This window comes from Daucus carota, chromosome 8, assembly GCF_001625215.2.
Source record: "Daucus carota subsp. sativus chromosome 8, DH1 v3.0, whole genome shotgun sequence".
NCBI classification, from domain to species: Eukaryota; Viridiplantae; Streptophyta; class Magnoliopsida; order Apiales; family Apiaceae; genus Daucus; species Daucus carota.
Window position 1 is genome coordinate 3,987,329 of NC_030388.2, and position 27,777 is coordinate 4,015,105.

General features: G+C 36.0%; 1 protein-coding gene across 2 annotated transcripts; it reads right to left on the minus strand.

Annotated features, from left to right (window-relative positions):
- Window positions 1–4,026: 4,026 nt before the first annotated feature.
- Window positions 4,027–26,839, minus strand: LOC108199523 (zinc protease PQQL-like). 2 transcript variants are annotated; one of them, XM_017367365.2, is made up of 21 exons: window positions 26,492–26,839; window positions 25,495–25,741; window positions 25,283–25,408; window positions 24,685–24,822; window positions 24,201–24,335; window positions 23,812–24,069; window positions 23,611–23,748; window positions 23,461–23,530; window positions 22,424–22,637; window positions 22,056–22,161; window positions 21,421–21,654; window positions 19,637–19,801; window positions 19,403–19,552; window positions 19,227–19,318; window positions 18,901–18,982; window positions 18,702–18,788; window positions 18,498–18,614; window positions 18,302–18,412; window positions 5,822–5,902; window positions 5,016–5,210; window positions 4,027–4,241 (listed from the first exon to the last, which is right to left on the minus strand). In XM_017367365.2, the coding sequence occupies exons 1-21, from the start codon at window positions 26,716–26,718 to the stop codon at window positions 4,164–4,166; spliced, it is 3,051 nt and encodes a 1,016-aa protein (XP_017222854.2). In that variant the 5' UTR covers window positions 26,719–26,839; the 3' UTR covers window positions 4,027–4,163. The 2 variants fall into 2 exon arrangements, with proteins under 2 accessions (XP_017222854.2, XP_017222853.2); XM_017367364.2 differs by having other exon boundaries at window positions 19,227–19,552; window positions 26,492–26,838.
- Window positions 26,840–27,777: the final 938 nt, after the last annotated feature.

A 27,777-nucleotide genomic window follows, 5' to 3' on the forward strand; every position in this document is an offset into this window, starting at 1 on the left:
GCGGATTGAATTAGCGGTTTGTTGTAAAACTATTTGGTGCTGTTTGATGAGTTTTTTGTGATACATATCCAAACCGCTAACCCAAAAAACTCCTCAAAAGTAGCATTTTCAAAATTAGCCTTTTGGACCCAAACCTCTATTTCAATCCGTAAACTACCAAACACCAATTTTAGCGGATTCTAGTAGTTAAACCTCTAAACCACCTCAAACCTCTGACTTCCAAACATGGTCATAATCTTGATGGAGAGTCCAAATCAGGACTTAGAAATGAGATACTCCCATTATTTTTCTAGTCATATTTACTAAGTAATATTTATATCAATAACAAATCTCATCTTCAACCTTAACTAAATTTACATTTATTTGGATGGTCTCTGAACTCGATCCTGAATTTCTAATTTTGTAGAGATTCGACCCTGACTAAATCTTACATTTACTTAGATGGTCTCTGAACTCGACCCTAATTTTCTGATTTTATATGGCTAAGTCTTATTATTTCTTATACTTTCTTCACCATTGCAATTATTTTGGGTAAATGAAAGCTCAAGGAGTAAAATTAAATAGACAAAGGAGAGGAGCAGATGACAAACCATATTGGACAGATGGAGAAAAAACAGAGGAGAGAATAAGTAATTTGGGACACTATGGTACGAAGTGAACAGATGGTCAATTTGTAATGCACATTGATTCATGTCTGTATCGGACAGACAAAAGAATGGATGAGATGCAATAGCATATGTGTGGGACACTGCACATTTTTCGAATGGTCCTCAAGGATTTCCTTTCCTGCATAAATAATCATTGATTGATGGGGAAGGGCTTAACTAATATATAAAAAAAAATTCTCAAATGTTAATAATTTTTTATATCAATTAAAAGGTTATATGTATATATTAAATTTAATTCTAGACATTAATAAAAAATTTAGAAGGAACTCATTCATATGAGGTTCTAACTTATTAATCAAATTTTAATTTTTTTGGATTGGGGCTGCTTAAACCCTAGACTGGAGCGAAAAGAGGAATGCAAAAAATTGAGATAAAGCATCTCCAACGCTAAAAACAAAAATTGTTAGATAAAATATGTTTAGATAAATTTTTAGTGAACTTGCAGCAATTTTTGCTCAGACGGTCTTAGTTATAACTTTAGCTAAATCTAGACCATTGGATCTACAACACTAAAAACTGCAAAACTATCAAATTTTTTAATTAGGCTGAGAATCTGGGAAACGGTCTAATATACGGTAGAAAAGACGATACGTATAGTTAATATACTGTTGTAGATATGGTGGTAACTTGGATTTTTCTAAAGTCGTGTGAACACTTTCAGATTGAAGTTATTTGTGGTTCACCAAATAATTCAATCGGATAAAGTCAGAAACTCTACCAGAAGAGAGAATGTGTATTTCAAATGAACCATATATCTTGAAATGATCAATGCAACATTTATATATAGATGTCAAGAGATGTGTCTTTTAACAATAGACACAACGTAATCCAAATAGATTTGTCTAATGGCAATACTAAAATCATAATAAACTCGAACAAAGCATACACTCTGTACTCTCCTGACTTGTTCGATGTAATATTATGATTGCATTGATCAACTAGTTAATTCAATTACACTAAAATATCCAACATATACTAACTGAAGATAAGGAGCATCATTACCCGGTACTTCACTCAACTAAATTGGGCAGTTACAAATTAAAATTATCCTGCGGGAACCTTCATCAAAGCAACAAAGTGAAGATAAAACTAGTTTTTTGAATCTCAAGGGCGAAGAATTTTTCAGAAATAGCCAAGTAGTGTTGCAAGATGAATTAGGACGAAGATTTGTTATAGATAGAATTTGGTCAGAAGGTGGCAAAAAGGAAAGATATGGCGGTATATAGTGTTATTAGAAATTTGAGCTAGACACCGGAGTTAAGCCAAGTACTTCTACTTAGCTCTTGCAAATTAGAAGCAAGTGCATTTTCCCTGAACTTTAACTTATTGCAAATGCATGACTTAAGTACGATTTTGATTTGAAAGGTTGACTTACCAAATTGATACACATGGCTTCAAAATCTCTATAAATGATTTTCATAAGTCAGTTTAGTTCTTCTGATTGTAAGATTTATCTGTTATAAGTATACATCTGATGGAATAAATTTTTTCTTGGAAATATAAAGCTTTAGCTCTTAAATCTAATACATTGGGTAGTTTTGCGTAAGAGGTTAGACACCGGCTGAGCGTGAAAGGTGGCTCCTTCATCCCCGATTACCGGAATTCGTAATATTTGTCGACCTAACTGAATAAGCTTGGTTTATGGACTATAACATGACTGATCATCTGTTATAGTCAGGTTTCTTATTTAAACCCAATTAAAAATTCATCAGTTTCAAAGGAGATTATCTTATGTTCAAAAGATAATGGAAATTAGTTAATCTCTACGGCTTCAAATTCATATATTGATGCAGGACTTTTTTATCATCGTATACCATTTTACTCTTTTATATTACACCATGATACTGAAACTGTTGATTTACAACATCATGTTTAGTCCAGAGTTTGCTTTTACTTCGACTATTCTAATTCGCTTCATATGAATATTTCATGGCTTTCAACTATCATATACTTGCGAAACATTAGTGCTCATTCTTGTTATTCCTTCTAAATCTTTTAGCTAGGAAAAAAGACGGTTCCCATATCTACGCGTAAGAATAATACTAGGCGAGGGTCACAAATGGTTAAGTTGCAACGTAACGATCAGGTAGAGTATCCTGAGTGATGTCTTTGAGAGTTGTAGTTAGAGTTATGTATTTGATTCAGTTGTAAAAGAAATTATTAATTAGGTTATCAGGTACTCTTCTTATCGAAGTTTATGTGATAATGTAGATTATGTTGTAATAAATAGTTATTTGTATGGTTTCTGATTTCAATATTGTAACTTGTATGCGATTCTGAAGGGTGAAATTGATTTTTAATTTAAATCAATTTAAAAATATCCAAGTTTTGAAATTATTGTCTTTATCTTCTTCCAAAAATACAGGTTTTAAATTCTTTTTCTTTAAGTGACACCGGATCTAGACCTCCCGATCTGAGAGTCGTCACAAAAACGCTATACGATATAGCATTTTTTTTCCAAATTTAACGCTAAATTATCAGGCGTTAATAATTGATATTTAGGATTATTTTTCCTCTGTTATACTTTATCCTAGAGTATTACTTCCAGATTTCGTAATTAGAGTATTACTTCCAGATTTCGTAAGATCTGGAACCAATTTTCAGTAATATCAGGGAATGCAAGATAGCGAATACCAATTTTCAGTAATATCAGGGAATGCAAGATAGCGAATACATACGAGGGTGATTATATAAGAGGTCGTTTAGTTTGTGAAGCGGTATGGGATTAGAATAAGGAATCGGTTTAGGGTGGTATGGGGTTAAGATATCATTTCTGATATGTTTGGTTGATTGTTGGAATGAATCTGTTTAATTTTAAACATTATTATGTTATTGATTATATTATATTATTTTATTAGATAAAAAATTTAAATATTTTTATTATTATTAATAATATTTATTTGTACATATAAATATAATTTTTTGGTATTAGTAATATTTTTTCGAAGAATAAAAAAACACATTAATAATAATACTCATACCAGCATCTCATACCCACCCCTCCTCTTGGGTTTCAAAAACTCATAATATGAGGGTTTCAGATATGGGTATGAGGGTAAAAAATATCCAACCAAACACCGAGTATGAGTTTGGTTGATTTCATACCGATACCTAATTCCTCCCAGCCAAACGACCCCTAAATAACCTGACCCTCGTACATGTATCTGGTTAGTTATTGAGTTCGCCTCACAGCTTTAAAAAATTAAAAAAATTGGACATGTCTTCCGAATACAACAAATTTATATCGCACTACATCACACATTTAAATCCTCTTCAACGTCTCAACCATTCTGCTAAATCTAATGAATGTACAACTACACATTAAACTATTAGACGACATAATCGCAAACTAATTTCCTTGGGAAGATTAAACTTGCATCTCTGGTCTTTTCTTGTATATGCTACACAATGCATCTATACCTCAATTTAGTTATACAATTTCGAGCAGTTGCTGCAAAACTTCAATTCTATTTAAATGTTTTTTGTTTTTTTTTTTTAAGTTTTTAATGTGTTTCTTGAATATCTCCATAAACTAAAAGCCAAAACTGTCAGGCCGGCTATGCCAGCTAAAACCTGCAAAAATAGAAACAGATTATTCAAGTACTATTAAATATTTTAAAAAGCGGAAATGTCGCCTAAAGTAATACAAGCATACTGGTTTATGTAGAAGATAGTAGTATGTGATCTGATCTGGTTGGTAGATATTAGATGTAACCAGTGTTCTAAAAATCGCCGAGTCGGCCGAGTCGGCCGAGTACTCATTCCGAGTACTCGTTTTTAACCCCTCGTCCGATCCGAGTTCCGAGTAATCGGGTTCAAAACCGATTTATTAAAAAATCGGTCAAACTTCGGTTTGACTCCGAGTACTCGAGGTCATATCCGAGTTTGACTTATCAATTTTTTATTGTTTTATTTGAAAATTATTTCAAAAGAGACTAAACGTAAATTTATGTATATTTTGATCTTTTTTTGGTAAAGTATTGACATTAATTAGAAAGTATATGTGTTTTATGATTAAAACTTGTGAATGATTATTATGTCAAAAACTATCAAAAAATTAACTTATATTTGAACTTCATTATTTCAAGTGTTTTATTAAAATATTAATATTATTAGATAGTTTTATTATTAATCAGTAATAACTATATATGAGAGAAAAAAATTAATTAAAAAAAATACCCGATTAGTTATCCGATTACTCATTCCGAGTACTCACCCGAGTTCCGAGTACTCATTTTTCCGGAACCAAACCGAGTTGGACCGAGTTCCGATTTTTACAACCTTGGATGTAACTACAACATATGTCAAGTAATAGAGACCTTTCAATGCAAAAAAGATAATACTGACCTGCACGTTTTTAGCATACTCGAACTCTATGGAGGGAATGAATGACTTCAGTAATTTGAAGCGAGAATCTTGGGGCATGAGAATCACAACAGTGTACTGTTTTTTGCAAGGAAAAGGTAGCATCCTTTGTAATGCCAACTGTGCTGTTGATGGGGTCAATTTATCCCTAACTGTAGAACGACATTTATCTAGAAGCTGTAGCAGAAAATGAATTTAAGTCGATAACATGGAATAAGTACTAGTTGTTTTTGAGAATGTAAGATTAAGAACAGATTCATGAGTGCTCCTACAGCCAAGAGTGAAGAATTAAATATTTTCAGTCCACTAGCTGAGCAAGCAAGACTAAAATAGTAAACAGAGATAACAACTGCTTAACACAAGCAGTAACATTTATCAGGTGTAAGTTTCAAATAGTACATATTATATAGGTCCCACAGGTTCATACACCATGAACAGCGATTCTGTAAAATATAAAGGTGTGACTGTGTGCCTTGAACTTCCCAAGACTTTGCTTAAATGGAGCATTGTGCCCTTTCTATATGTAATTTAAAGCACAGGAACTAAATGAATCCAAAATAGATAGCACTTGCACTTTTAATTACTTGACCAGGTGAAATTTCAGTGCACATACTCCGAGTGTATAAATATATTAAGAAAAAAGATGTATTCATTTTGTTGATCTGACATCTAAAATACTGTCAAATTTGTTAAAGTAGATATAAGATAGAAAGACCACTAAAATTTGGTAAAGAAACAAACTGAAGCAGTGAAGCATGCTGCAACAGTAATAAAGTCCGACTACTGACCTCATAAGCAGATCCAACATCACCAGAATATATTCTTGACTGGTAGCTGCTCAATATTTTATCTAGCCAGTAGTAATTTTCCTGAAAGTGCATAAAAACCAGGACAGTATCAGGATATTGCTTTGCATGTATTCAGTGAATCCATATTCCACACAAGCAGTCGCCTGATTAGTCCATATTTTTGCATATTTAAGTACCTATTTTTTGTTTATTTTCGTAGTATTAATCGCTTATTTATTTTATTTCAGGAAATTGTAGATAAATAAAGAAAGAAGAGAAAATGCAAGAAAAAGAAGAAAAGGGAAAAGAAAAGAAGAAAAAAAAAGGGTTGGCAAGTAAAGGACACATGGATGGCCACAATTCTCCCAACACTCAAGGCACATGGATGGTCAAGATGGAGCCACCCTACCCCTAAACCCTAATTCTTTAGTTATAAATACCCCTCTTCTTTTACTTGTAATCACCAACCTAGCACCTAGAAAACCTAGCCACCTACTCTCCTTTTCTACCTAGTCATTTCTATAGTTAGTATCTTAGATAGATTTACATTTTGCTAGCCCCAATTTCCTTTCCAAGCTTGTATACACTTTTTAATTTCTATGCAAATCTCTTTTTGTTTAATCTTGTGTTGTCTTTCTAATTTATGTTCTCCAAATTGAATGATTCTTCTAAGTACCACCACATGCTTTTTAAGCTTTTTTTTTTGGGAAATGAAGAATCATTAAACTTGTGATTAGTATAGATCTCTTATTATAGATTTGATTTAGTAAGAAACTAAGTCCTAGCACAAAATTAATTTGTGTTAGGGTTTAGATTTAAAACCCTAAATTTTCTTGTCTTAGTTTATTGCTTAAATTGCTAAGTAGTAATTACAAGAATATTATATAAAATTAGTTTTAAAACCCTCGGTTAGCCCCCCATTTATTTACTCTGTTTTCTTTATTAAATCGGTATGCTCTGTTTTCACTTTTGAATACAAAACCCCTTTTTCCCCTGTTTCCTTTTTAGTTAAAACAACTCCATCTCCCCTGTCTATTGTGTTTACGCGCTGAGTCGCCATAACCGAGTTGAGCTGTTGATTTTCGACACTGCTAGTCGAATCTTTTGCTGGGTTTATGTTGAATGATGAGTTCTGTTTTGTTTACTACAGAGTTTGTTTTTTTTAGTGTGCTACTAGTTCGAGTCTTGCTTTTCTGTAGTTTCGTTTTTGCCGATTTGTTTTGGTTGTTATGAGTTCTGAATCGTGAGTTGTTTGAGTCGATGGTAACGGAGTACTGGGTCTGTTTTCTTAAACTGAGTCGTAGTAGTAGTAGTTTTCGAGTCGGTTTGCTGAGTCTAAATCAAGTTTCCCGAGTCTGTTTTTACTCTGTTTAGTTGAGTCGCTGCACTGAGTTCAGTTGAGTCCAGTAAATCGAGTCATAGCTTTTGCTGGGTTTGGTTGGCTGTGCTGAGTTCCGAGTCGTTTCTCCGAGTTTCTTCGTTTTTGTTGCTTCATTTGTTTAGCTTCGTTTTTGTTGCTTCATTTGTTTTCTGGGTTTGATTTCTGTTGGTCGAAGTTTAGCAGTACTGAGTTCGCAGCTGGTGTCTTTTGTTTGAATTCGTTTATACTGAGTCAAGTCAATTGGGTCGGTTTGTGTCGAGCTGTAGTTTCCTGTGGCTGAGTTTATGATTCTGAGTCGCTAGCTGAGTTTCTTGTTTTGCTGAGTTGCGTTACCGAGTTTTGAGTTTTAGTCTGAGTTTGCATTACTGTTATTAGAATCTGCTGTTTTTCTGCCGAGTGAGCTCTGTTTTATAACCGAGTCTGCCATGGCTTAGTTGTCTGTACGAGTAGCACATAAAGTTCCGAGTTGGTTTTGATTTTTCTGATGCTGTTTAATGTTCTGAGTTTGCAGCCTCTGTTTCTGAGCTGTTGAGGTTGTTTTAGATTTCAATTGCTCTGTGTTCGAATTTTTAAATCTGTTAATCGAGTTTTGTAATCATTGAGTTGGTTTGGTTTTGATTAAGCTGCATTTAGTAAGTTTAGATTATTTGAGTTGGTTTGATTGATCAGTAGATGTGGTTAAAAAAAAAAATTGTTTGGCAATCTCTTGTTTCCGAGCTGTGTCATCACTCGATTAATTGATTTTGATATTAAATTGTTGTGGTTAACTTTGGTTAATTAAGAATAATTGGATTAGATTCTCAATTAAAGTTTATAATAATCATAATTAGTTTTGAAAAATATATCATCTCCATCATTAATTGTTCTAAACCGCCTAGGTTAATAATAAAGATTTGCGAAAAATAATTTTAATCTCTGTGGATCGAATCTTAAATATTAAAACGGTGATCGTGCGCTTGCGATTTAAAAGTATTATTTCTAGCACATCAAGTTTTTGGCGCCGCTGCCGGGGATTAAAATTAATTTTTCGCACCTTTATTTTTAATCTTTCGGATTAGTTTGTTTCTCACTATTTTTGTTTTTATTTCGAGGAGGATTATTCGGGAATTATGGAGTAAAGTCGACAAATTTTGCCCGGATTTGGAAGCTTGCTTTGGTATCCCGTATCTCTCCACTCTTATTTTTTTCGTTTTTATTTAGAAAATCACAAACAAATTTGAAAATTGAAAATCACAAAAAAATTAAAAATTTAAAATCCAAAAATATTAGTTAGAATTACATATGTGTTGCATCATGCATTTTTACACCTAGGGCACATCATTTAGATTTTAATTTTTGTTTTTAAATTTTCGTACCTTTAATTGTGGTGATCGCTGGAGGACCCTAAGGTGCGTTAATTTCTTTCTTTCTCTAGATTAGGACACGTAGTTTAAGCATCCATAGTTGTTTATCGCTTTAATTATCTCGTTGTGTGGAGCATCATTTTAAATAAATCTTAAGGGCAAAACCCACTCATAAGATAAGGGGGGAGATTTCATCACTCTTTCCTTGGCCCACAACGACTTAATTCTTCATTTTGCATTCCCTAGCCTTTTAATAAAATTGAATTAGACGTTAGCCCCTAGGATTTCGCGCTCAACTAGGAAGGTACCTAAAAGACGAGGTAATCTTTTATTATTCCGACTCTTCGGTGTCTAGGCAAGCGAAAGCTTACCTGGCCGATTAAGGTTTGGTGTCTAAGCGCGGAGATTGGCCTCTTGGCAATGCCTGCTCCAAACTGGCCAGACCGGTCCGAATAATTTTGGATTTATCGAGTTTTTGGTGGTCCTTAACGTTAGGAGCAAGGTCTAGTTCATTTTTATTAGGGAACCCTAGAATTAAGTTTTTATTTCACTTTTACACCCTTTCTTTTGTTTGATTTAATTTCTCGCACTTATTTGCTACGTGTTTACTATCTAGTTTATGCGAACTACTTGGGTTAGGAGCGAATCGTCTAGATTAGTTAGACCGATCATCGAAATTCCTTCTTCATCCTCTTCGGACTCCGAACCCATAGAAGCTAGCGAACCGATAGTAAACATGGCATTGTCTCTTAAAGACCGATGTTACCCGTCCCGTTCTGCTCAACCATCATGTATCACCCTTCCTCCCGTTAATGGGAATAATTTCGAGATTAAGGCACATCACATTAGTATGTTGCCTAAATTTTTAGGGAGTGAAGGTGAGGATCCCTATCTTTTCATTCAAGAATTTGAGGAGGTTTGCGGTTTGCAAAAACTCCAACAATTGAGCGAAGATTCCATTCGGCTTAGACTAATCAACTTTGCTTTAAAAGAAAATGCTAAAAAATGGTTGTATAGTCTACCCGTCAATTCTATTTCCACTTGGGAAGGGTTTGTGGTAATGTTTCTTAAAAAGTATTTTCCAAACCATAAAACGACTCGAATTACAAATGAGATAAATCAATTCCATCAAAGGGAAAATGAGTCATTTTGGAAATTCTTTGATCGTTTCAAAAATCTTTTATCACAATGCCCCCACCATGGAATAGAGAAATGGAGACTTTGTAAGATTGTGTACGAGGCCTTAGATAGTCAAACAACCGCTTTATTAGAGTCTATGTGCCAAGGCAAATTCATGGAGAAAGATGAGGATCAAGGGTGGGAATTTTTCGAGGACTTAGCCGAAAAAACAATGTTATGGGAGTCTACTAGGGAACCTAAAAAGTCGATCGAGGCGTCTAGCTCTAGGGGTTTGCACTCGATAGGAAACAATGTGGCAACCGATGCCAAATTAGCAACCCTTACTAAGAGACTCGAGGTTTTAGAGTCTCATAGTGGCCCCTCATCTATGCCTATGTTCCCGAACTATAATGTTTCCCATCCCGAGATTCAACAATCTCATGATTTTGAGCAAGTGAACGCGATGTTTCAACCTAAGCCTAGAAATGACCCGTTTGCACCAACGTACAACCCCGGGTGGAAGAATCACCCGAATTTCTCGTGGAACCAAGGGCAAAATTTTCAAACTCCACAACCTAATTTCCCTAGGCCCAATCCCAATTCTTTTCCGAATTATCAAAACCCGAGTCAAGCTCCGTTAAATCCTCCCGGGTTTAATGATTCGGACAAGAGACTCAATTCCTTAGAAAAGAGCATAGAGGCCTTAGTGAAATCGCAAACTAACTTGACCCAATCCCAACAAACTTTCATGCAAACTTTAACCCAAGATAGGCAACTTTTGCATTCCAATGTGCAAGCCGTCTCTAAGTTAGAGTCCCAATTGAGTCAATTAGCGAGCACGTTGTGTGAACGAGAAAAGAACAAATTCCCTAGTCAACCGGAGCCGAACCCAAAATTTCCACTTAATCAAAGACCCCCGGATAATGTGCATTCGGTCATTTCTCTTAGGTCGGGTAAACAAGTAGAGACCCACGTTGGTGAGAACCTTGGTAAGAAAGGGGATTCGACTTCTAATCCAAGTCCACCCTTCACTACCATTAATCATGACCAACCCGAGAGTTCAAAAGCCCGTGAGGAGTCGAGTGACCCAAACCCGGAACCCGAGTTGCAAAGTGAAGTAGTCTATAAACCAAGAGTCCCTTACCCTCAAAGACTTATTTCACCAAAGCAATCGGCTCAAATGGAGAAGATTTTGGAAGTGTTTAAGCAAGTCAAGGTCAACATACCCCTTTTAGATGCAATTCAACAAACTCCTTCATATGCTAAGTGTCTTAAGGAGTTATGTACCCATAAGAGAACCAACCATGTTCCTAAGAAAGCTTTCCTTACGTCTCACATTAGTTCGATTCTCTCAAACCAAATTCCCGTGAAATACAAGGACCCCGGTTGTCCTACAATTTCATGTGTCATAGGAGAAACTTTTGTGGATAAGGCGTTACTTGATTTAGGGGCTAGTGTTAATCTCCTTCCATATTCTGTCTACCAAGCTTTAGGTTTAGGGGAGCTCCGACAAACCAATGTCACACTTCAATTAGCCGATCGATCCGTGAAAATTCCTAAGGGAATGATCGAGGACGTGCTAATTAAAGTAGGTGATTTTGTTTTTCCGGTAGATTTCGTCGTCCTAGAGACCGAACCGGTTAGGAACCCGAAGAATCAAATTCCCATCATCCTAGGACGACCCTTTTTAGCTACATCCAACGCTTTGATTAATTGTAGGAATGGCTTAATGAAGCTAACATTTGGTAACATGACAATCGACCTCAACATTTTTCATGTGGGGAAACAATCCGATGATTTCTATGATCAACCTATGGACGTTAATCTAATTGATGAAATAGTTGATCAAGATCTCATGAATCCCAAAGATGCCCTTGAATTTTGCTTAAAACATTTTGGAGAGGATTGGGATGTTTCCAACTACACACATGAGGTCAACCAAATGTTAGAATCCACCATTCCGACAAAGAATCAAGAGCGTGATGTTGAACCCGAGCATTTGCCTTTACCTAAGAAAACCGTTGAGTCACAACCGCCGGAAGTAGAACTCAAACCTCTTCCCGACACTCTTAAGTATGCTTTTCTAGGCCCTAACGAGTCTTATCCCGTTATCATTGCTTCTAATTTGACTACGTCACAAGAGGAAGAACTTTTAGGAATCCTTAGAAAGCATAAGGGAGCCATAGGGTGGAGCATTTCGGACATTAAAGGAATTAGCCCGGCGATTGTCCAACATAGGATTCATTTGGTAGAAGATGCAAAGCCCGTGAGAGAACCTCAAAGGAGGCTGAATCCTCCCATGATGGAGGTAGTTAAGAAAGAAATTCTTAAGTGCTTAGACAATGGGATCATTTATCCCATTTCCGATAGTAAGTGGGTGAGTCCCGTCCATGTAGTGCCTAAAAAGTCGGGCATTACTTTGGTGACCAATGAGAACAATGAGCAAGTTCCAACCCGTGTCCAATCCGGTTGGAGAATGTGTATAGACTTTAGGAAGCTCAATGCCGTCACTAGGAAAGATCATTTTCCTTTGCCTTTCATCGATCAAATGCTAGAGAGGTTAGCGGGTCACGCGTTTTATTGCTTCTTAGACGGTTACTCGGGATATTTTCAAATCCCAATCGCACCCGAGGACCAAGAAAAGACCACCTTCACTTGCCCTTTTGGAACCTTCGCTTATAGACGTCTAGCCTTCGGCCTAACCACGGGCCCGTCCACGTTCCAAAGGTGCATGACTAGCATCTTCTCGGAAATGATAGGTGACTTTCTAGAAGTCTTCATAGATGACTTTTCCATCTTTGGTCCATCTTTTCACCAATGCCTTAACAATCTAGACTTAGTTTTGCAAAGATGTGAGGAAACGGATCTAGTGTTAAATTGGGAGAAATGTCATTTCATGGTTAAGGAGGGAATCGTTTTAGGACACAAAATTTCTGAAAAAGGGATCGAAGTAGACAAGGCTAAGGTCGACCTAATTGCTAATCTCCCTCCTCCCAAGTCCGTTAAGGAAATTCGTTCTTTCCTTGGACATGCGGGATTTTATCGTAGATTCATTCAAGATTTTAGCAAAAAGGCCCGACCTTTGACCAACCTTCTAGCTAAGGATGTCAAATTCGAGTTCACAAGTGAGTGTGTTCATGCCTTCGAAGACCTTAAGAGAGAATTGACTTCGGCCCCGATCATGAAGTCTCCCGATTGGAGTCAACCTTTTGAGCTTATGTGTGACGCATCCGATTATGCCATAGGAGCGGTTTTAGGACAACGAATAGATAAGAGGCCTCATGTCATTTACTACGCTAGTAAGACCTTAAATGATGCCCAACTCAATTACTCTACCACCGAGAAGGAGCTTCTAGCCGTAGTCTTTGCCTTAGAAAAGTTTCGTTCTTATCTTATCGGGTCCAAAATCATTGTTTACACCGACCATGCCGCTCTTAAGTACCTTTTCTCTAAGAAAGACTCTAAAGCCCGATTAATTAGATGGATATTGTTGCTCCAAGAGTTTGACTTAGAGATTAGGGATAAGAAAGGTTGTGAGAATGTCGTCGCCGATCATCTCTCTCGATTAGTGGTTGAATCCACTAATGACTTGCCCTTAAGCGAGTCATTTCCCGATGAACACCTTCTCTCGATGTCCACTCTCCCTTGGTTCGCCGACATAGTCAATTACTTAGCAACCGGTGACATTCCCTCGAATTGGTCCAAGAATGATAAAGCCAAGTTCTTTTCTCAAGTGAAACATTTCTTTTGGGACGACCCTTATCTCTTTAAACATTGTCCCGATCAAATCATTAGGAGGTGTGTCCCAAATAGTGAGTTTCATAGCATCCTCTCGTTTTGTCACGATCAAGCATGTGGAGGTCATTTTAGTGCGAAGAAGACCGCCGCTAAAATCCTCCAATGCGGTTTTTATTGGCCTAGTTTGTTTAAGGATGCTGCCGAGTATTGTTCCGCATGTAGTAGGTGTCAACATCTAGGAAGAATCACTAGGAGGAACATGATGCCTATGAGCCCAATCCTTGTTATAGAGCTCTTTGATGTGTGGGGCATAGATTTCATGGGCCCATTTCCTAGTTCGTTTGGCCACCTTTACATCCTTCTCGCGGTTGATTACGTTTCCAAGTGGGTAGAAGCCATCCCGACCCGGTCCAATGACAACAAAGTTGTCCTTCGATTCCTTAAAGAGAATATCTTTTCTCGATTTGGAACGCCTAGGGCTATCATTAGTGACCAAGGGACTCATTTTAAAAACCGTCAATTCGAGTCACTTCTTAAGAAGTACTCCATCACTCATAGGCTTGCTACCCCTTATCATCCTCAAACTAGTGGCCAAGTAGAGGTGTCGAACCGGCAAATTAAGCAAATCTTAGAAAAGACGGTCAACTCAAATAGGAAAGATTGGTCCACCAAGTTGATAGACGCCTTATGGGCCTATCGGACCGCCTTTAAGACCGTCTTAGGAATGTCTCCCTATAGACTCGTGTATGGTAAAGCTTGCCATTTGCCGGTTGAGTTAGAGCATAGGGCCATGTGGGCCATTAGAGAATTGAACTTCGACTTACCCACCGCCGGTAGTCATCGGAAGTTGCAATTGACCGAGTTGGACGAACTTAGAAATGATGCCTATGAAAACGCTAAAATTTACAAAGAGAGAACTAAGGCCTTCCATGATAAGACCATTTTGAGAAAATCCTTTTCTCCCGGCCAAAAAGTTCTTCTCTACAATTCTAGGCTTCATTTGTTTCCCGGTAAGTTGCGTTCTAGATGGGACGGTCCTTACATTGTTCAAGTTGTGTTTCCTCACGGTGCTATTGAAATTCAGGATCCTAAAAATGGTAATGTTTTTAAAGTTAATGGTCAACGTCTTAAACCATTTTTAGAATTGCCTGTTGATTCGGAGGAAGAGGTCATCCACCTCATCGACCCTTGATCATGTAAGTTGCTTCAGTAGTTAATAAAAATCCCTTCATCTCCTATTCAGGTATTTTTCCTCTTTATTCTCTCATTTTAATTCTCTCTTTTGCATACATTGAGGACAATGCATGATTTAGGTATGGGGAGGGCTTTAGTGTAATTCTAAAAAATGAAAATCCCTAAAAATTGAAAAATTAGAAAAATCCAAAAATAGAGATACTTTTAGCTAAGTTGTCTTTCCCTCACTCGAACTTTAGGAGTAGTTGGTGTGTAGCATATTTTCGAAAAGTATATATATGTAGTGTCTTTTAGATAATTTGAACGTAGTTGAGTAAGGTTGTCTTTTTGAAGCTTGTATCGACCGATTTGTACTCTAAATTCCAAGATGGCACACACTTTTGCACGAGACCTTTGATGGAGAGATTGTCTAGTGATATTATTCGATACCTGAGAGAGAACCCACATGTTGAAACAATGTCGAATCGAACCTTTGCGAATAAAAAAAATAGAAAAAAAGAAAAAAAAAGAGATAGAAAAAAAAAAGAGAGAAGGAATAACTACTTCAATACCCATTGTTCTTTATAGATAAAATCTTTAGATAAATGGGCAAAAGTAGATTGGCTAGTCTCGTTTTGTGGCCTTTGTTATTCGAGCAATTAAGTCCGTCGGGGGATTTCAAAACCTAGTGCCCTAAGACCGTTTGGTTTGGGAGTCACTGACCCAAAGCTCGCTACATGGGTAACATTGTTTGCCTAAGAAAACGGACAAAATAAAGTCAATGCAAAAAAAAAAAGAAAAGAAAAAAAAAAAAGAAGAAAAAAAAAAAGGGAATAAGAGTTTGTGAAGTTTGGCTAGATATTTGTTTCGATAGAGATTGGGTCAGTTCAAAATTGGTTGAAAAAGAGAAAGTGTTCTTAGACAATTAGGATCCATCAAAGGCCTTAAATTACTTACACTCCTTGGATTTCTAGTAAATCTTCGTGTCGATGCAAGTGGATTAGAGACAACTGTATCTTGATTATTAGTAGATGAGTCTTTAAGTCGTATTTTCCTTAAAAACGCTTTTTGTCAACACCAACGAAATTAGAGTAGAGTCGAGTAGACACTTGCTAGAATGTCTCGAAGATTTTATGGGTATATCTTCTGTAAACCCTTAGGAGACAAAACTCCTCTTGTAGAGATCGTCTACGAGTTTAACGGGTTGGTGAACCTAAAATCACCCGTCACGCCTACGAAAAGGAGCCTAGGAATCGCATCTAGTTTTCTTAGTTTATTTTCTTTTCTTTTGATTTTTACTCGAGGACGAGCAAAAGATAGGTATGGGGAAGTTTGATTAGTCCATATTTTTGCATATTTAAGTACCTATTTTTTGTTTATTTTCGTAGTATTAATCGCTTATTTATTTTATTTCAGGAAATTGTAGATAAATAAAGAAAGAAGAGAAAATGCAAGAAAAAGAAGAAAAGGGAAAAGAAAAGAAGAAAAAAAAAGGGTTGGCAAGTAAAGGACACATGGATGGCCACAATTCTCCCAACACTCAAGGCACATGGATGGTCAAGATGGAGCCACCCTACCCCTAAACCCTAATTCTTTAGTTATAAATACCCCTCTTCTTTTACTTGTAATCACCAACCTAGCACCTAGAAAACCTAGCCACCTACTCTCCTTTTCTACCTAGTCATTTCTATAGTTAGTATCTTAGATAGATTTACATTTTGCTAGCCCCAATTTCCTTTCCAAGCTTGTATACACTTTTTAATTTCTATGCAAATCTCTTTTTGTTTAATCTTGTGTTGTCTTTCTAATTTATGTTCTCCAAATTGAATGATTCTTCTAAGTACCACCACATGCTTTTTAAGCTTTTTTTTTTGGGAAATGAAGAATCATTAAACTTGTGATTAGTATAGATCTCTTATTATAGATTTGATTTAGTAAGAAACTAAGTCCTAGCACAAAATTAATTTGTGTTAGGGTTTAGATTTAAAACCCTAAATTTTCTTGTCTTAGTTTATTGCTTAAATTGCTAAGTAGTAATTACAAGAATATTATATAAAATTAGTTTTAAAACCCTCGGTTAGCCCCCCATTTATTTACTCTGTTTTCTTTATTAAATCGGTATGCTCTGTTTTCACTTTTGAATACAAAACCCCTTTTTCCCCTGTTTCCTTTTTAGTTAAAACAACTCCATCTCCCCTGTCTATTGTGTTTACGCGCTGAGTCGCCATAACCGAGTTGAGCTGTTGATTTTCGACACTGCTAGTCGAATCTTTTGCTGGGTTTATGTTGAATGATGAGTTCTGTTTTGTTTACTACAGAGTTTGTTTTTTTTAGTGTGCTACTAGTTCGAGTCTTGCTTTTCTGTAGTTTCGTTTTTGCCGATTTGTTTTGGTTGTTATGAGTTCTGAATCGTGAGTTGTTTGAGTCGATGGTAACGGAGTACTGGGTCTGTTTTCTTAAACTGAGTCGTAGTAGTAGTAGTTTTCGAGTCGGTTTGCTGAGTCTAAATCAAGTTTCCCGAGTCTGTTTTTACTCTGTTTAGTTGAGTCGCTGCACTGAGTTCAGTTGAGTCCAGTAAATCGAGTCATAGCTTTTGCTGGGTTTGGTTGGCTGTGCTGAGTTCCGAGTCGTTTCTCCGAGTTTCTTCGTTTTTGTTGCTTCATTTGTTTAGCTTCGTTTTTGTTGCTTCATTTGTTTTCTGGGTTTGATTTCTGTTGGTCGAAGTTTAGCAGTACTGAGTTCGCAGCTGGTGTCTTTTGTTTGAATTCGTTTATACTGAGTCAAGTCAATTGGGTCGGTTTGTGTCGAGCTGTAGTTTCCTGTGGCTGAGTTTATGATTCTGAGTCGCTAGCTGAGTTTCTTGTTTTGCTGAGTTGCGTTACCGAGTTTTGAGTTTTAGTCTGAGTTTGCATTACTGTTATTAGAATCTGCTGTTTTTCTGCCGAGTGAGCTCTGTTTTATAACCGAGTCTGCCATGGCTTAGTTGTCTGTACGAGTAGCACATAAAGTTCCGAGTTGGTTTTGATTTTTCTGATGCTGTTTAATGTTCTGAGTTTGCAGCCTCTGTTTCTGAGCTGTTGAGGTTGTTTTAGATTTCAATTGCTCTGTGTTCGAATTTTTAAATCTGTTAATCGAGTTTTGTAATCATTGAGTTGGTTTGGTTTTGATTAAGCTGCATTTAGTAAGTTTAGATTATTTGAGTTGGTTTGATTGATCAGTAGATGTGGTTAAAAAAAAAAAATTGTTTGGCAATCTCTTGTTTCCGAGCTGTGTCATCACTCGATTAATTGATTTTGATATTAAATTGTTGTGGTTAACTTTGGTTAATTAAGAATAATTGGATTAGATTCTCAATTAAAGTTTATAATAATCATAATTAGTTTTGAAAAATATATCATCTCCATCATTAATTGTTCTAAACCGCCTAGGTTAATAATAAAGATTTGCGAAAAATAATTTTAATCTCTGTGGATCGAATCTTAAATATTAAAACGGTGATCGTGCGCTTGCGATTTAAAAGTATTATTTCTAGCACATCATCGCCTTTTTTCAGTCTCCATACGGATATGGATACTGGAAGGGCCTCTATGCTGAGGAATCTGAGCAAGCTGGTGAGTACTCATATCTTAGATTGATGGCCCAAAGATCAAGATTGTGAAGTGTGGAGTGTAAATACAATTTTATATAAAGGTTCATTATCACAAGATACTAAACTATAGAAGCTACCTGCTGTCCATTTTCATGTGTCCTTTGCTCAATTTCAAGGATAGCTAAAATATCTTCATCCGACGGTCCTTCTTCCTGAAGACGTAATATCTCATCTAAAGCAAGATCAACCTATAAGAAAGATTTACGATATGTAAGCTTATTGAAAGCATAAATGCATAAGCATAACAACAAGAAAGGCACACAATGAACTTACTAGGTTCGAGGAGATATCTGGTTTGCAGGAAAAGTTTACACTTACGTCACCGCGTACATTACCATCACTAGAAGGTTTATTACCCCCAAGGAATACAGAAACACCAGTCGAGTAAATCTTGAGACATATATACGATCCCAGATATATGTTAGGCCACAAAACAAAGTAGTGCACGTAAAGCAAGACAGCGAAACTTTTACACACCTGCCCGTGTTTAAAGCGAAGGATCTGCAATAGTTTGGTTTCAAGCAGCTTGCTCAAAAACCCAATAAAATGAGTTTCTTCCACCACCTACAAGTTTGGAAAGGTGAAGAGGCATCAAACATCAGAGATCATGGAAGTGTCAGTTCTATCTTGTCCCATACGATTTAGTTTACCCTAAAGCAATAAAGGATATACATACCATATCTTTATTTTTCAGCTCAACAGGAAAGCACAGTTGAACTAAACAATGTGCTTCCACCATGGGACTTCGAACAATTTCTCTACATAAGAATTTGATGATTGCTTGAAAGTGATTCTCAGAGTAGTCAGTGTGGAAAATATTGCATTATATAATGAAATGCAAGGCTATCATATAGAGATTCGTTTAACAAGGCTAGTGTCCCTATGAACTCGATGGCATTTCAACTTGATGCAACTCAAAATTTCACTTTTAAGTGGCAAAAAGAATGTAAAGATCTAAAAGCAATATTTAAACAACTCATTAAAATATAAACACCAAGCTACCTGATTATTGATGTCGGAAAAGTGAACGGAAGGCCTTTCAGGTCATCACGATTGAAGTGCAAAATTGGTTCAAGAGGTCTAGGTATTCCACCCTGCAAGCAAATAGTGCACCATATATCATAATGTATCAATTGTTTTAACTTTCCGAAGAAGCTACCACGAAGTATGCCACTTACCAAGTACTGCAAAATTAATGGCTGGGCAAGTGCAGGATCTATATTCCCAACAATCACAAGAGTAAATGTTGAAGGATCTTTAAAACAACTGTTGTAATATTCGCAAGCTCTGAATGGATTAACTTTTTTAAGGTCCTTCATTCTGATTGGCTGCATTCCAAAATACATGAGTAGCTAATCCAGGGAACAATCCATCTTTTAATATATGCATCATAAATATTTTCCTACACGTACCCTAAAATAACAGGCATCTCCATAATTGAGCTCTCTCACACGATTTGCAAATGCAGTGTAAGGATCTCTCTCCTGAGCATGCACTACTTCTTCTGCCATTTGCATCACCACTTTCACATCCTCCTCCCCTGGTTCTACCTTCGTTGTAAACAACTGATAAACCAGCTGAGAAATACAAGAAAATTATAAGTTTGGCTTCACATTTTAGATCATAATCTTTTATTAAAAATCTTATAGTCACAAATTATATCATCTACTTTCAGAGTCTATATGATTAATTTAACTCACTGAAAAAGAAGATAATAGTGAAGCAATAAATCGATGTGTCTGGTTCATGCTCATGTGAAAAACTGACCTCGAGGCTAATAACCATACTTAGAGAATGCAAAGATACTTGGCGGGCTTCAAGGGCCCATAATCTAGATATCAGTAAATTATAACTGATCCAACTACAATATAAATGCTCATAAGCCAGAAGAGACTGACAAAATATTGGGGACAGCTTTCCATGGATAATGCACTATTTATAGATACGATATGAAACAGCATATGCGTACAGTCTAGTACTTCTTTGAACATACGCCGCATGTCATGACAGATGAGATACTTTGAGCAGTGATATAATCTCACAACTCACAAATTATCCATCTCAAGTATGTCTATATAGTATATACAAAGGATACTATAATCTCCCATTGCTAATGATCCTTAGATTTTTAATCCTTTGGTAGTCGTATAATTATAAATGGGACTCATATTGAATTAGTATAAACATGTCTCAAAAATCTTGAGATTTTGAAATAATTATATGAATTTCTTTTTCAAAATAATATATAAACTGATCAGGGAATTCATATGATTATAAGGAAACAGAATAATTAAAATATATATGATAATATGACAAAACACAAGGGATAATATTTCACTTACATTTTATCATCAAGAATTTTTTTCTCTTGTTATATATAACAGAAAATAAGTTGTGTTGTATATATATGACATGGAGGGTTAGAGAGATGTATTGATTAACGGACACGTAGTACCATCACACATAGTAGAAATCCCCATACCTTAAGTTACTGGAGTAAATTGTTTTACATTACTGTAATCCATTAATCCCCATTACATTAACAAAAGCTTAATTCATTACTTCCATCTGGGGAAGTGAAAAATTCTTACCAGCTTATTGAAGACCAAAAATGGACGGGATCATTTATAGAAATTTTAGTCCTGACCTAAAGATGATACTTACAACCTCGGCCCAGTAACATCCTACATTGTACTTGACTGACTGTCTGCAGAAACGACAAGGATCAATAGGGGTAAAGCGAGGGGAAAAGATACTGTTGAGTTCCATTATTGTAGATAGACTTCTCTTAAACGTAACATACTGCTAAAATGAATGATGAGGAGCTACCAAATGGTGCCAAGTACTCTTGGAATTACTTCTTGCGCACTGATATCTTTGAATACATTTTTCATACATATTAAGGAACTAGAAGAGTATACAACAGCCTAATTATATGTATATTTGTTGCGGAATTATGTGTCAACCGAAATTCAGAATATAAATGATTTCCTGGATCCCTAAACCCAAACTAAAAGCCTCCTTATAAGGACTACACAACGTGACAAATACGAATTACACCAAATATCACTGTCATACATAAAAGCATGCTAAAATGCTTGTTTTCGGGTTTGTATTAGGTCATACATGAATATTGTGCATGCATAAATTTTGAACATATAAAAGCAAAAAATCATAAAGAAATATTCGAGCAAACCTGGAAGGCGGTCTCCAAATCTGAAGGAGAACAATCACCGGAGAAGGTTCTCAAATATGGTCCAAGTTTTGTACCAACTTCAGCTCTCTTACCAGCAAGCATGTCCATTATCACTGATGGTCTATGACCAAACACACCAATCTCTCCGGCAATTGTTGAACCCATGGAGCATGAGTAGCACTCACTCTCCGGTAGTTCAGATAAACCCCCATATGAGAACCCTGTGAATATTACCTGTTCCAGCAAAAGTTAAACCTAAATATAAAAAGCTATATATATTTTCTATGCATTAAGCAGCAATACAACATAACCAACTCCCATGTGATGCGATTATAATTAAACTGATTATCTGCTTGTGGTTGTGGTATAGTACATACACGAGTTACCAGTCTAAAATTTTCAGAATGACTGAATGGCAACTGCTACCTCATAATCAACTAAGTGTTTTATACATAGTAGGGACTATAGCTCTAAGTAGATCTATGCCTCAAATATAATTGAAGTCATGCCAGTAGTCATCATCTCAACGAAATGCAAGGGTGGATAAGTCATAGCATCACAAAATAATATATGATGAAGGGCAAGGATAATTTATCAGCTTGTTCAAATCTGTTGGTTTGGAGGCATTATCATACCTGATCATCAAAGAAGTCTGTACACTTGTAGCAAACTCGCATACCATTTGACAAAATTAACTCGGTAGCTCCAATGTTTGAGATTTCCAACTGCTGCATTATATTACTGCAGGAATATATGAAAGACTTACATATTTGTTCACAACTTCTCTAATGAGTTAGATTATGGCAAGTTGGCAACTTTAGCATGTCCATACTAACCAAATATATTTGTCTTTACATTTCTGCTAAATTTTTAAGCTACAACACCTAATAATGTACAAGTTAGGATTTCATGGATTAGAAAGAAAAACAGATATCTACACTAAACTGAAAAAGAGTTTCCTTCAGATTACAAGAATCTGCACATTTAATATCTGTTAGCTTACCCAGGATTCGGCTTTACGCTAACAACTTCTTCAGGGATGTGTTCATAGTCCCAAGGAGCTATGCTTTTATCTTCCTCAAAAGAATTGATCTTAAGGACGGCAGCTCTCATATCATCTACTGTTGAAGTAGCTCGAGGTTCAACAATCTTAATAACACAGCTGCGCGATGTTCGAAATTTCTCCGCATAATTTGATACTTCAGATGCTGATACATCTATATATTTAAAAAAAATGTGGGAGCTATTAATTTGTGTGAGAATAGCAGTCTAGTTAAGTTGCAGTAACAAAAAAAAAGGATTATTGATGTTAAATGAACTCTTATACCAGTACTAAATACTCACTAATTATCACTATCTTAATGGTGAAAATATTTCGTAAAACATGTCAATCACTCAGAGGCCATACAATTATTGATGTATATTGTCAAGTTTCTCTAAGATTTTTATGTTGTGTATACTTTCTCCTCAAAGTTCCAAGTTGAAATCAATTTTCTAATAGAGAGGTGTGACTTTTAAGCGTATCTATTTAACTCCATTCATTTACATCCATCCGATGTTATAATCTGGGGAAAGTAGATTTCCAACAATTATAAGGATAAAGTAAGAAAGCTGGGAAACAAATCATTACTTGAAGTTAGAAGTCATAAAATTCTATCAATGAATAGTGCGGTGGATAAAACCTACTTCATGAGATGATATTTCCCGCCATGTAAAATCGGCCAGAACGTGTAGAAATAGTTGTTGGCAGTAACCTAGAGTGAAAGGATAGGAGACGGTTGGAGGAAAGCAGATTTATGACATAAAATTGTAACGATGAAGTAGGAGAGCTGGGAAACAAATCATTATTTGAAGTTAATATGCCATAAAATTCTATCAAATGAAAAGTAGCGTGGATAAGCCTACTTCATGTAATGTTATATCCAGCTATGTAAAATTGGCCAAAACATATAGAAATAGTTGTGGACAGTAACCTAGAGCGAAAAATAGGAGATGGTTGGTGGTTAATAGAAAGGGAAAAAAAAATCAATAAACACTCACGAGGTAATATAGTTTTCTGCAACTGTGCTTCATACTCGACTGAAATGACGGGTTCATCATGGAGAAAATGCTGGAATAGAAGAGGTTGAAAGAAGGTAAAACTTAATGACAATAAAGAAAACATTAGACAAAGGCAGGTAAGTAATATACTTGCAAATACTCATCACGTAAGCTGGTTGACTGCATTTGATCCCGCTCCAAATAGGCAGATTCAATTTCTGACATTAACAAAGCCCTGGCTATAGCTATTTCGCGCTCGGAAAACCCATGTAGTCGAACCCTTGCCACCTAACAGATAAGAATCAGTATATGAACAATAAGAAAGCCTTAACAGTGATATTCAATGCACACCTCAGTAAGCATTGATTCCAAGGCCTCTATAGTTCCTTTCTCTTTGCAAGAAGAAGTTATTATATAGGCCTTACTTGGCCGAACAAGGACATCAGCAGAAGCCGAGCATGAAAAATATGGTAAATCCTTCTTACGAGATATCTTAAAGAATCTCTGGTTCAAAGCATGAAAGAACATGGACTCAACAAGTAATTCCCTGTAATCCTTTACAGTTCTCAGCTCCTCCGCTGGCATCTTACAGCTTACTATAACTGCAGACTATTGAAGGCCAATTAAAGATAGTAACTGTAGGACTTAAATTATACATAAAAAGAATTAGCTAGCTTAAAATTTTACAGTTAATAGGAAGTACAGTTAAATAAAAAAAAAAAAAAGCACAACAAACTAACCCCGGCAGCTTCAGATTCTAACAAATATGAAAAACGTGGCTCTTCATGCGATGGAACCGGAAAGTGTGGTATAGAAGGAGGATCCGGTGCTGAAATTTTATTTCCAAAATACGTCTTTATAAGCTCAACAACAGTCTGTTATATGAAGTAGGAGAGGGAGGGAAGAAAAAATTAGATAGTTAAAAAATTAAAACTCAGCGTTACAAGTTTATTTGATAGTTATACTTTATTATAAGCTAGCACATGATTGGGTTTGACACTTTTTATTCCCAAATTACATAGGTTTATAGATTAGTGGCAGAATTTGCACAATAATGGTATTGGCCGGACTCAAGGAACAATAAATCAATAGAGGCCTCCAAGATTTAATCAGACTAAGTGGGGACTTTTTAAATTTGTTGATAGCATATTATATTAAATACACCTCTGTAATGAAATAAACAAGTACTCTATAAATAGCTAGATAATGCAAATTATTTTAGACCTGTGTATCAGCAAAATCTCCAACTGCTACTACAGCCATATTTTTCAAATGATACCATTTCCTGTAAAATTGTTTCACAGTCTCGGGCGAGACAGTTCGGATCACCTTTTCCAGTCCAATGGGCAAACGTTCGGCATACTGCAAACAACAGTGAGCATATATGATGTATTCTTCATAGGGTAGAGCAAAATAGGTCAATAGGGTCAGTTAAACTGAACCATATCAAAGTATAGTTATCTCAAATTACAGTCGCGAGTAATATACAGCCATATTTGAACTCAAACAGGATACACCAAACTCGTATCGATGGTACTAGATATACAAAAGAATTGATCACCTAACTTTCAATTCTTAGGCTGTTATAGTAAGCATGTCAATGCACAAGTACATATTAGGTTTTATCTTAAAAAAAAAAAAAAAACTTATACAGTACAATGAGGATCACAAATAGATGTTTTCTTAAATGGAATTATACTCAACAGATAGCATTAATAAGCAGGTTGAACAGGCTGTGCTTTTTTATATAAGCTAGAAGCAAGTTCATCGACTGCTAGTTGATAGCCACAAAAATTATTTTAAAAACTGCCAACAACTATACCTTTGAACCTTCCATCATGATCGTCCAATGTGCATCTTGCATCCTTCCATTAGCATTCCTAGTACCTCTATACTCTTCCAGAACTGCTCCTCTTTCTTTCTCCAAATCATCTGATGACACCCGAATCTGTACTACGCATAAGGCGGGAACTATCAGATATAGGATATGATATAAAAATAATACTTATAAAACAACCAAAAAGTCATTATTACCTCTGAACTGAATTCCGCCAATATAGAAATAGCATGAGGTAAAACTTCAGGCTTGTCAACCGGAACAAACAGCTCATAAATAGTTTCGTCAGAAGACGTGACTGCATTTTGACAAGCCCCAAATTCTGCCCCAACACTTTCAAGGAATTTTATAATATCGTGATTCGTGTACTTATTAGTCGCACTGAAAGCGAGATGCTCCACAATGTGGGCAACTCCACGCTCTTCCTCCTCTTCCAACACAGAGCTGCAAAAAGAACTTATCCAATTATAAAAAGAACCCAAATAAACTGTTCATAAAGGAACTATAATTAACAAGCAACCACCTTTAGACCAACCCTCTAAATTATCCCCAAAATTTAACCTACAAACATTCATCTTATCTAATGTAGAAATATCTTGTCTAACTTAAACTAATTTGGAATTGTTAAAAACCACAAGCTAACACAACAAGCATATACAAATGTTATATATCCTCGAGAATTCACTCGTTAAAAAAATCAAACAAGAAAGATGATCATCCTAGAAATAAGCGTCCCTCTTAAAATCTCATCATATCTTTCAACCTCCAAAAACTTCAGCAAAATCAACCAACTTTCAGCTCAATCCATTTTCACTAAGCAAAGCCTTTCAATTATTAATCCAAATCATCCGCATTGATCAACCAAACACTAAAAACCCAATTAACCCTAACGCAATCATCTTCCTATCCCAAACAACACACATTACGCAACGTAAATCGCAACACTAACTAAAACCCAACCTTTATCAAAAAAACCAAAACCCCGCCTCAAAATTCAACACCAACACTAAAAACCAACTACTGCACAAAAATCACACATTACGCATCGAAAAACACAACAGTAACCAAAACACAAAAAGCACCAAAATTTACCAAGAAAACCAAAACCCCACCACAAAATCAACAACCAAGCGAGAATCACACATACCCAAAAGACAAAAAACACAAATATAAACAAGTAAGAACAGAAAGTACCCAGCTTTCACAGCAAGAGCAAGAGCAGCACGCATTCTGGGCTTAGAATTGGATCTAACATAGTAAGTGAGGCCATTATCAAGTTCACCATACTCATCAACTCCATAGGGCTTTTCAGCTAAAGGGTCATCCATGTTTATGTTTACAAGCTTTAAGGACCTGAAGCGGTGCTTTATCATCTTCTTTTTCACCATCTCCGGTGAAGAAGATGAGGTTTCCGGTAACATGTCCAACGGGTCGGGTCGGGTCGGGTACGGAATGAGTCGTTGTTTTTTGTGAAGAAAATAACCGTCAATGTGGTGTGTGAAAGTATATACCAGTACTGCTCTATACCTTGTGGTTTTGCCTTCCCTTGCAGATTTTGACATTAAACTTTCCTTTACATATGTGGTAAAATTATTTATCTCCTTTCTTGGATGATTATCCATAAAATTATTTTTCAAAATAAAAATAATTTTTTTAAAAATTATTGGTAAATATATTTATCCAAATTATTTTAACGAATACTAATAACTTATAAGTTTTAGTATAATGCAGTTGATTATGATTTTATATAGAATCTGAAACGGATCCGATAAAATTAGCAAATAATTTTTAAAATTAAAAATACCAAAAAATTACAAAAAAATATCTTGGACTTTGATATTTATTAGAAAATTCTTAATTATATAATTTAGTTGCAAGTGAGGTTGCAAAAGTTGCAAATGAGGTTGCAACAGTTGCAACTTCATTTGCAACCTCAGTTGCAACTAAATGCAACTGAAAACTGTAAGTAACAACAGATGTATGGTGTGCCCCTGACGGGGCCATTAGATTACAATAGAATCAACTGAATGCAACCTGATAACTCCAGGAATGTAGCTTCTGCTAAACGTTGATGTAGGTTGCCTGTGAGGAGATGGTTCCTGCAAAACAATGCCTGATCGGGGGTGAGGTCCGATAAGCACCTCCGGCGTGACAATCAGTTCTCTCTCTATTATCAGTTAAGTGATGCATATGTATTGGAAATCAGCTTCCCCCCTTCGACTACTCTCAATCAGCTATATATAGTCGACCTGATGATTGCCCAGCACGTGCTGCTTTTGTCCCTTCTGACTTTGGGCCACGGGCCGGATATCACATGGGTGCCCGCCATCATGGTGGGCCAGGAGGTGTTGTAGTGGAGCGACACGTGGTAGGGTGGTATAATTTGCCCTATCACAACCATATGCAACTGAGTACAATCATATGCATATATATATATATATATATATATATATATATATATATATATATATATATATATA

Coding starts and splice junctions, on each gene's coding strand:
- LOC108199523 (XM_017367364.2), bottom strand. CDS start 26,718: ATGTTACCGGAAACCTCATCTTCTTCACCGGAGATGGTGAAAAAGAAG. Junction 24,823..25,282: donor TCATGATGGAAGGTTCAAAG/GTATAGTTGTTG, acceptor TGTTGTTTGCAG/TATGCCGAACGTTTGCCCAT. Junction 18,413..18,497: donor CAGATATCTCCTCGAACCTA/GTAAGTTCATTG, acceptor TCTTTCTTATAG/GTTGATCTTGCTTTAGATGA.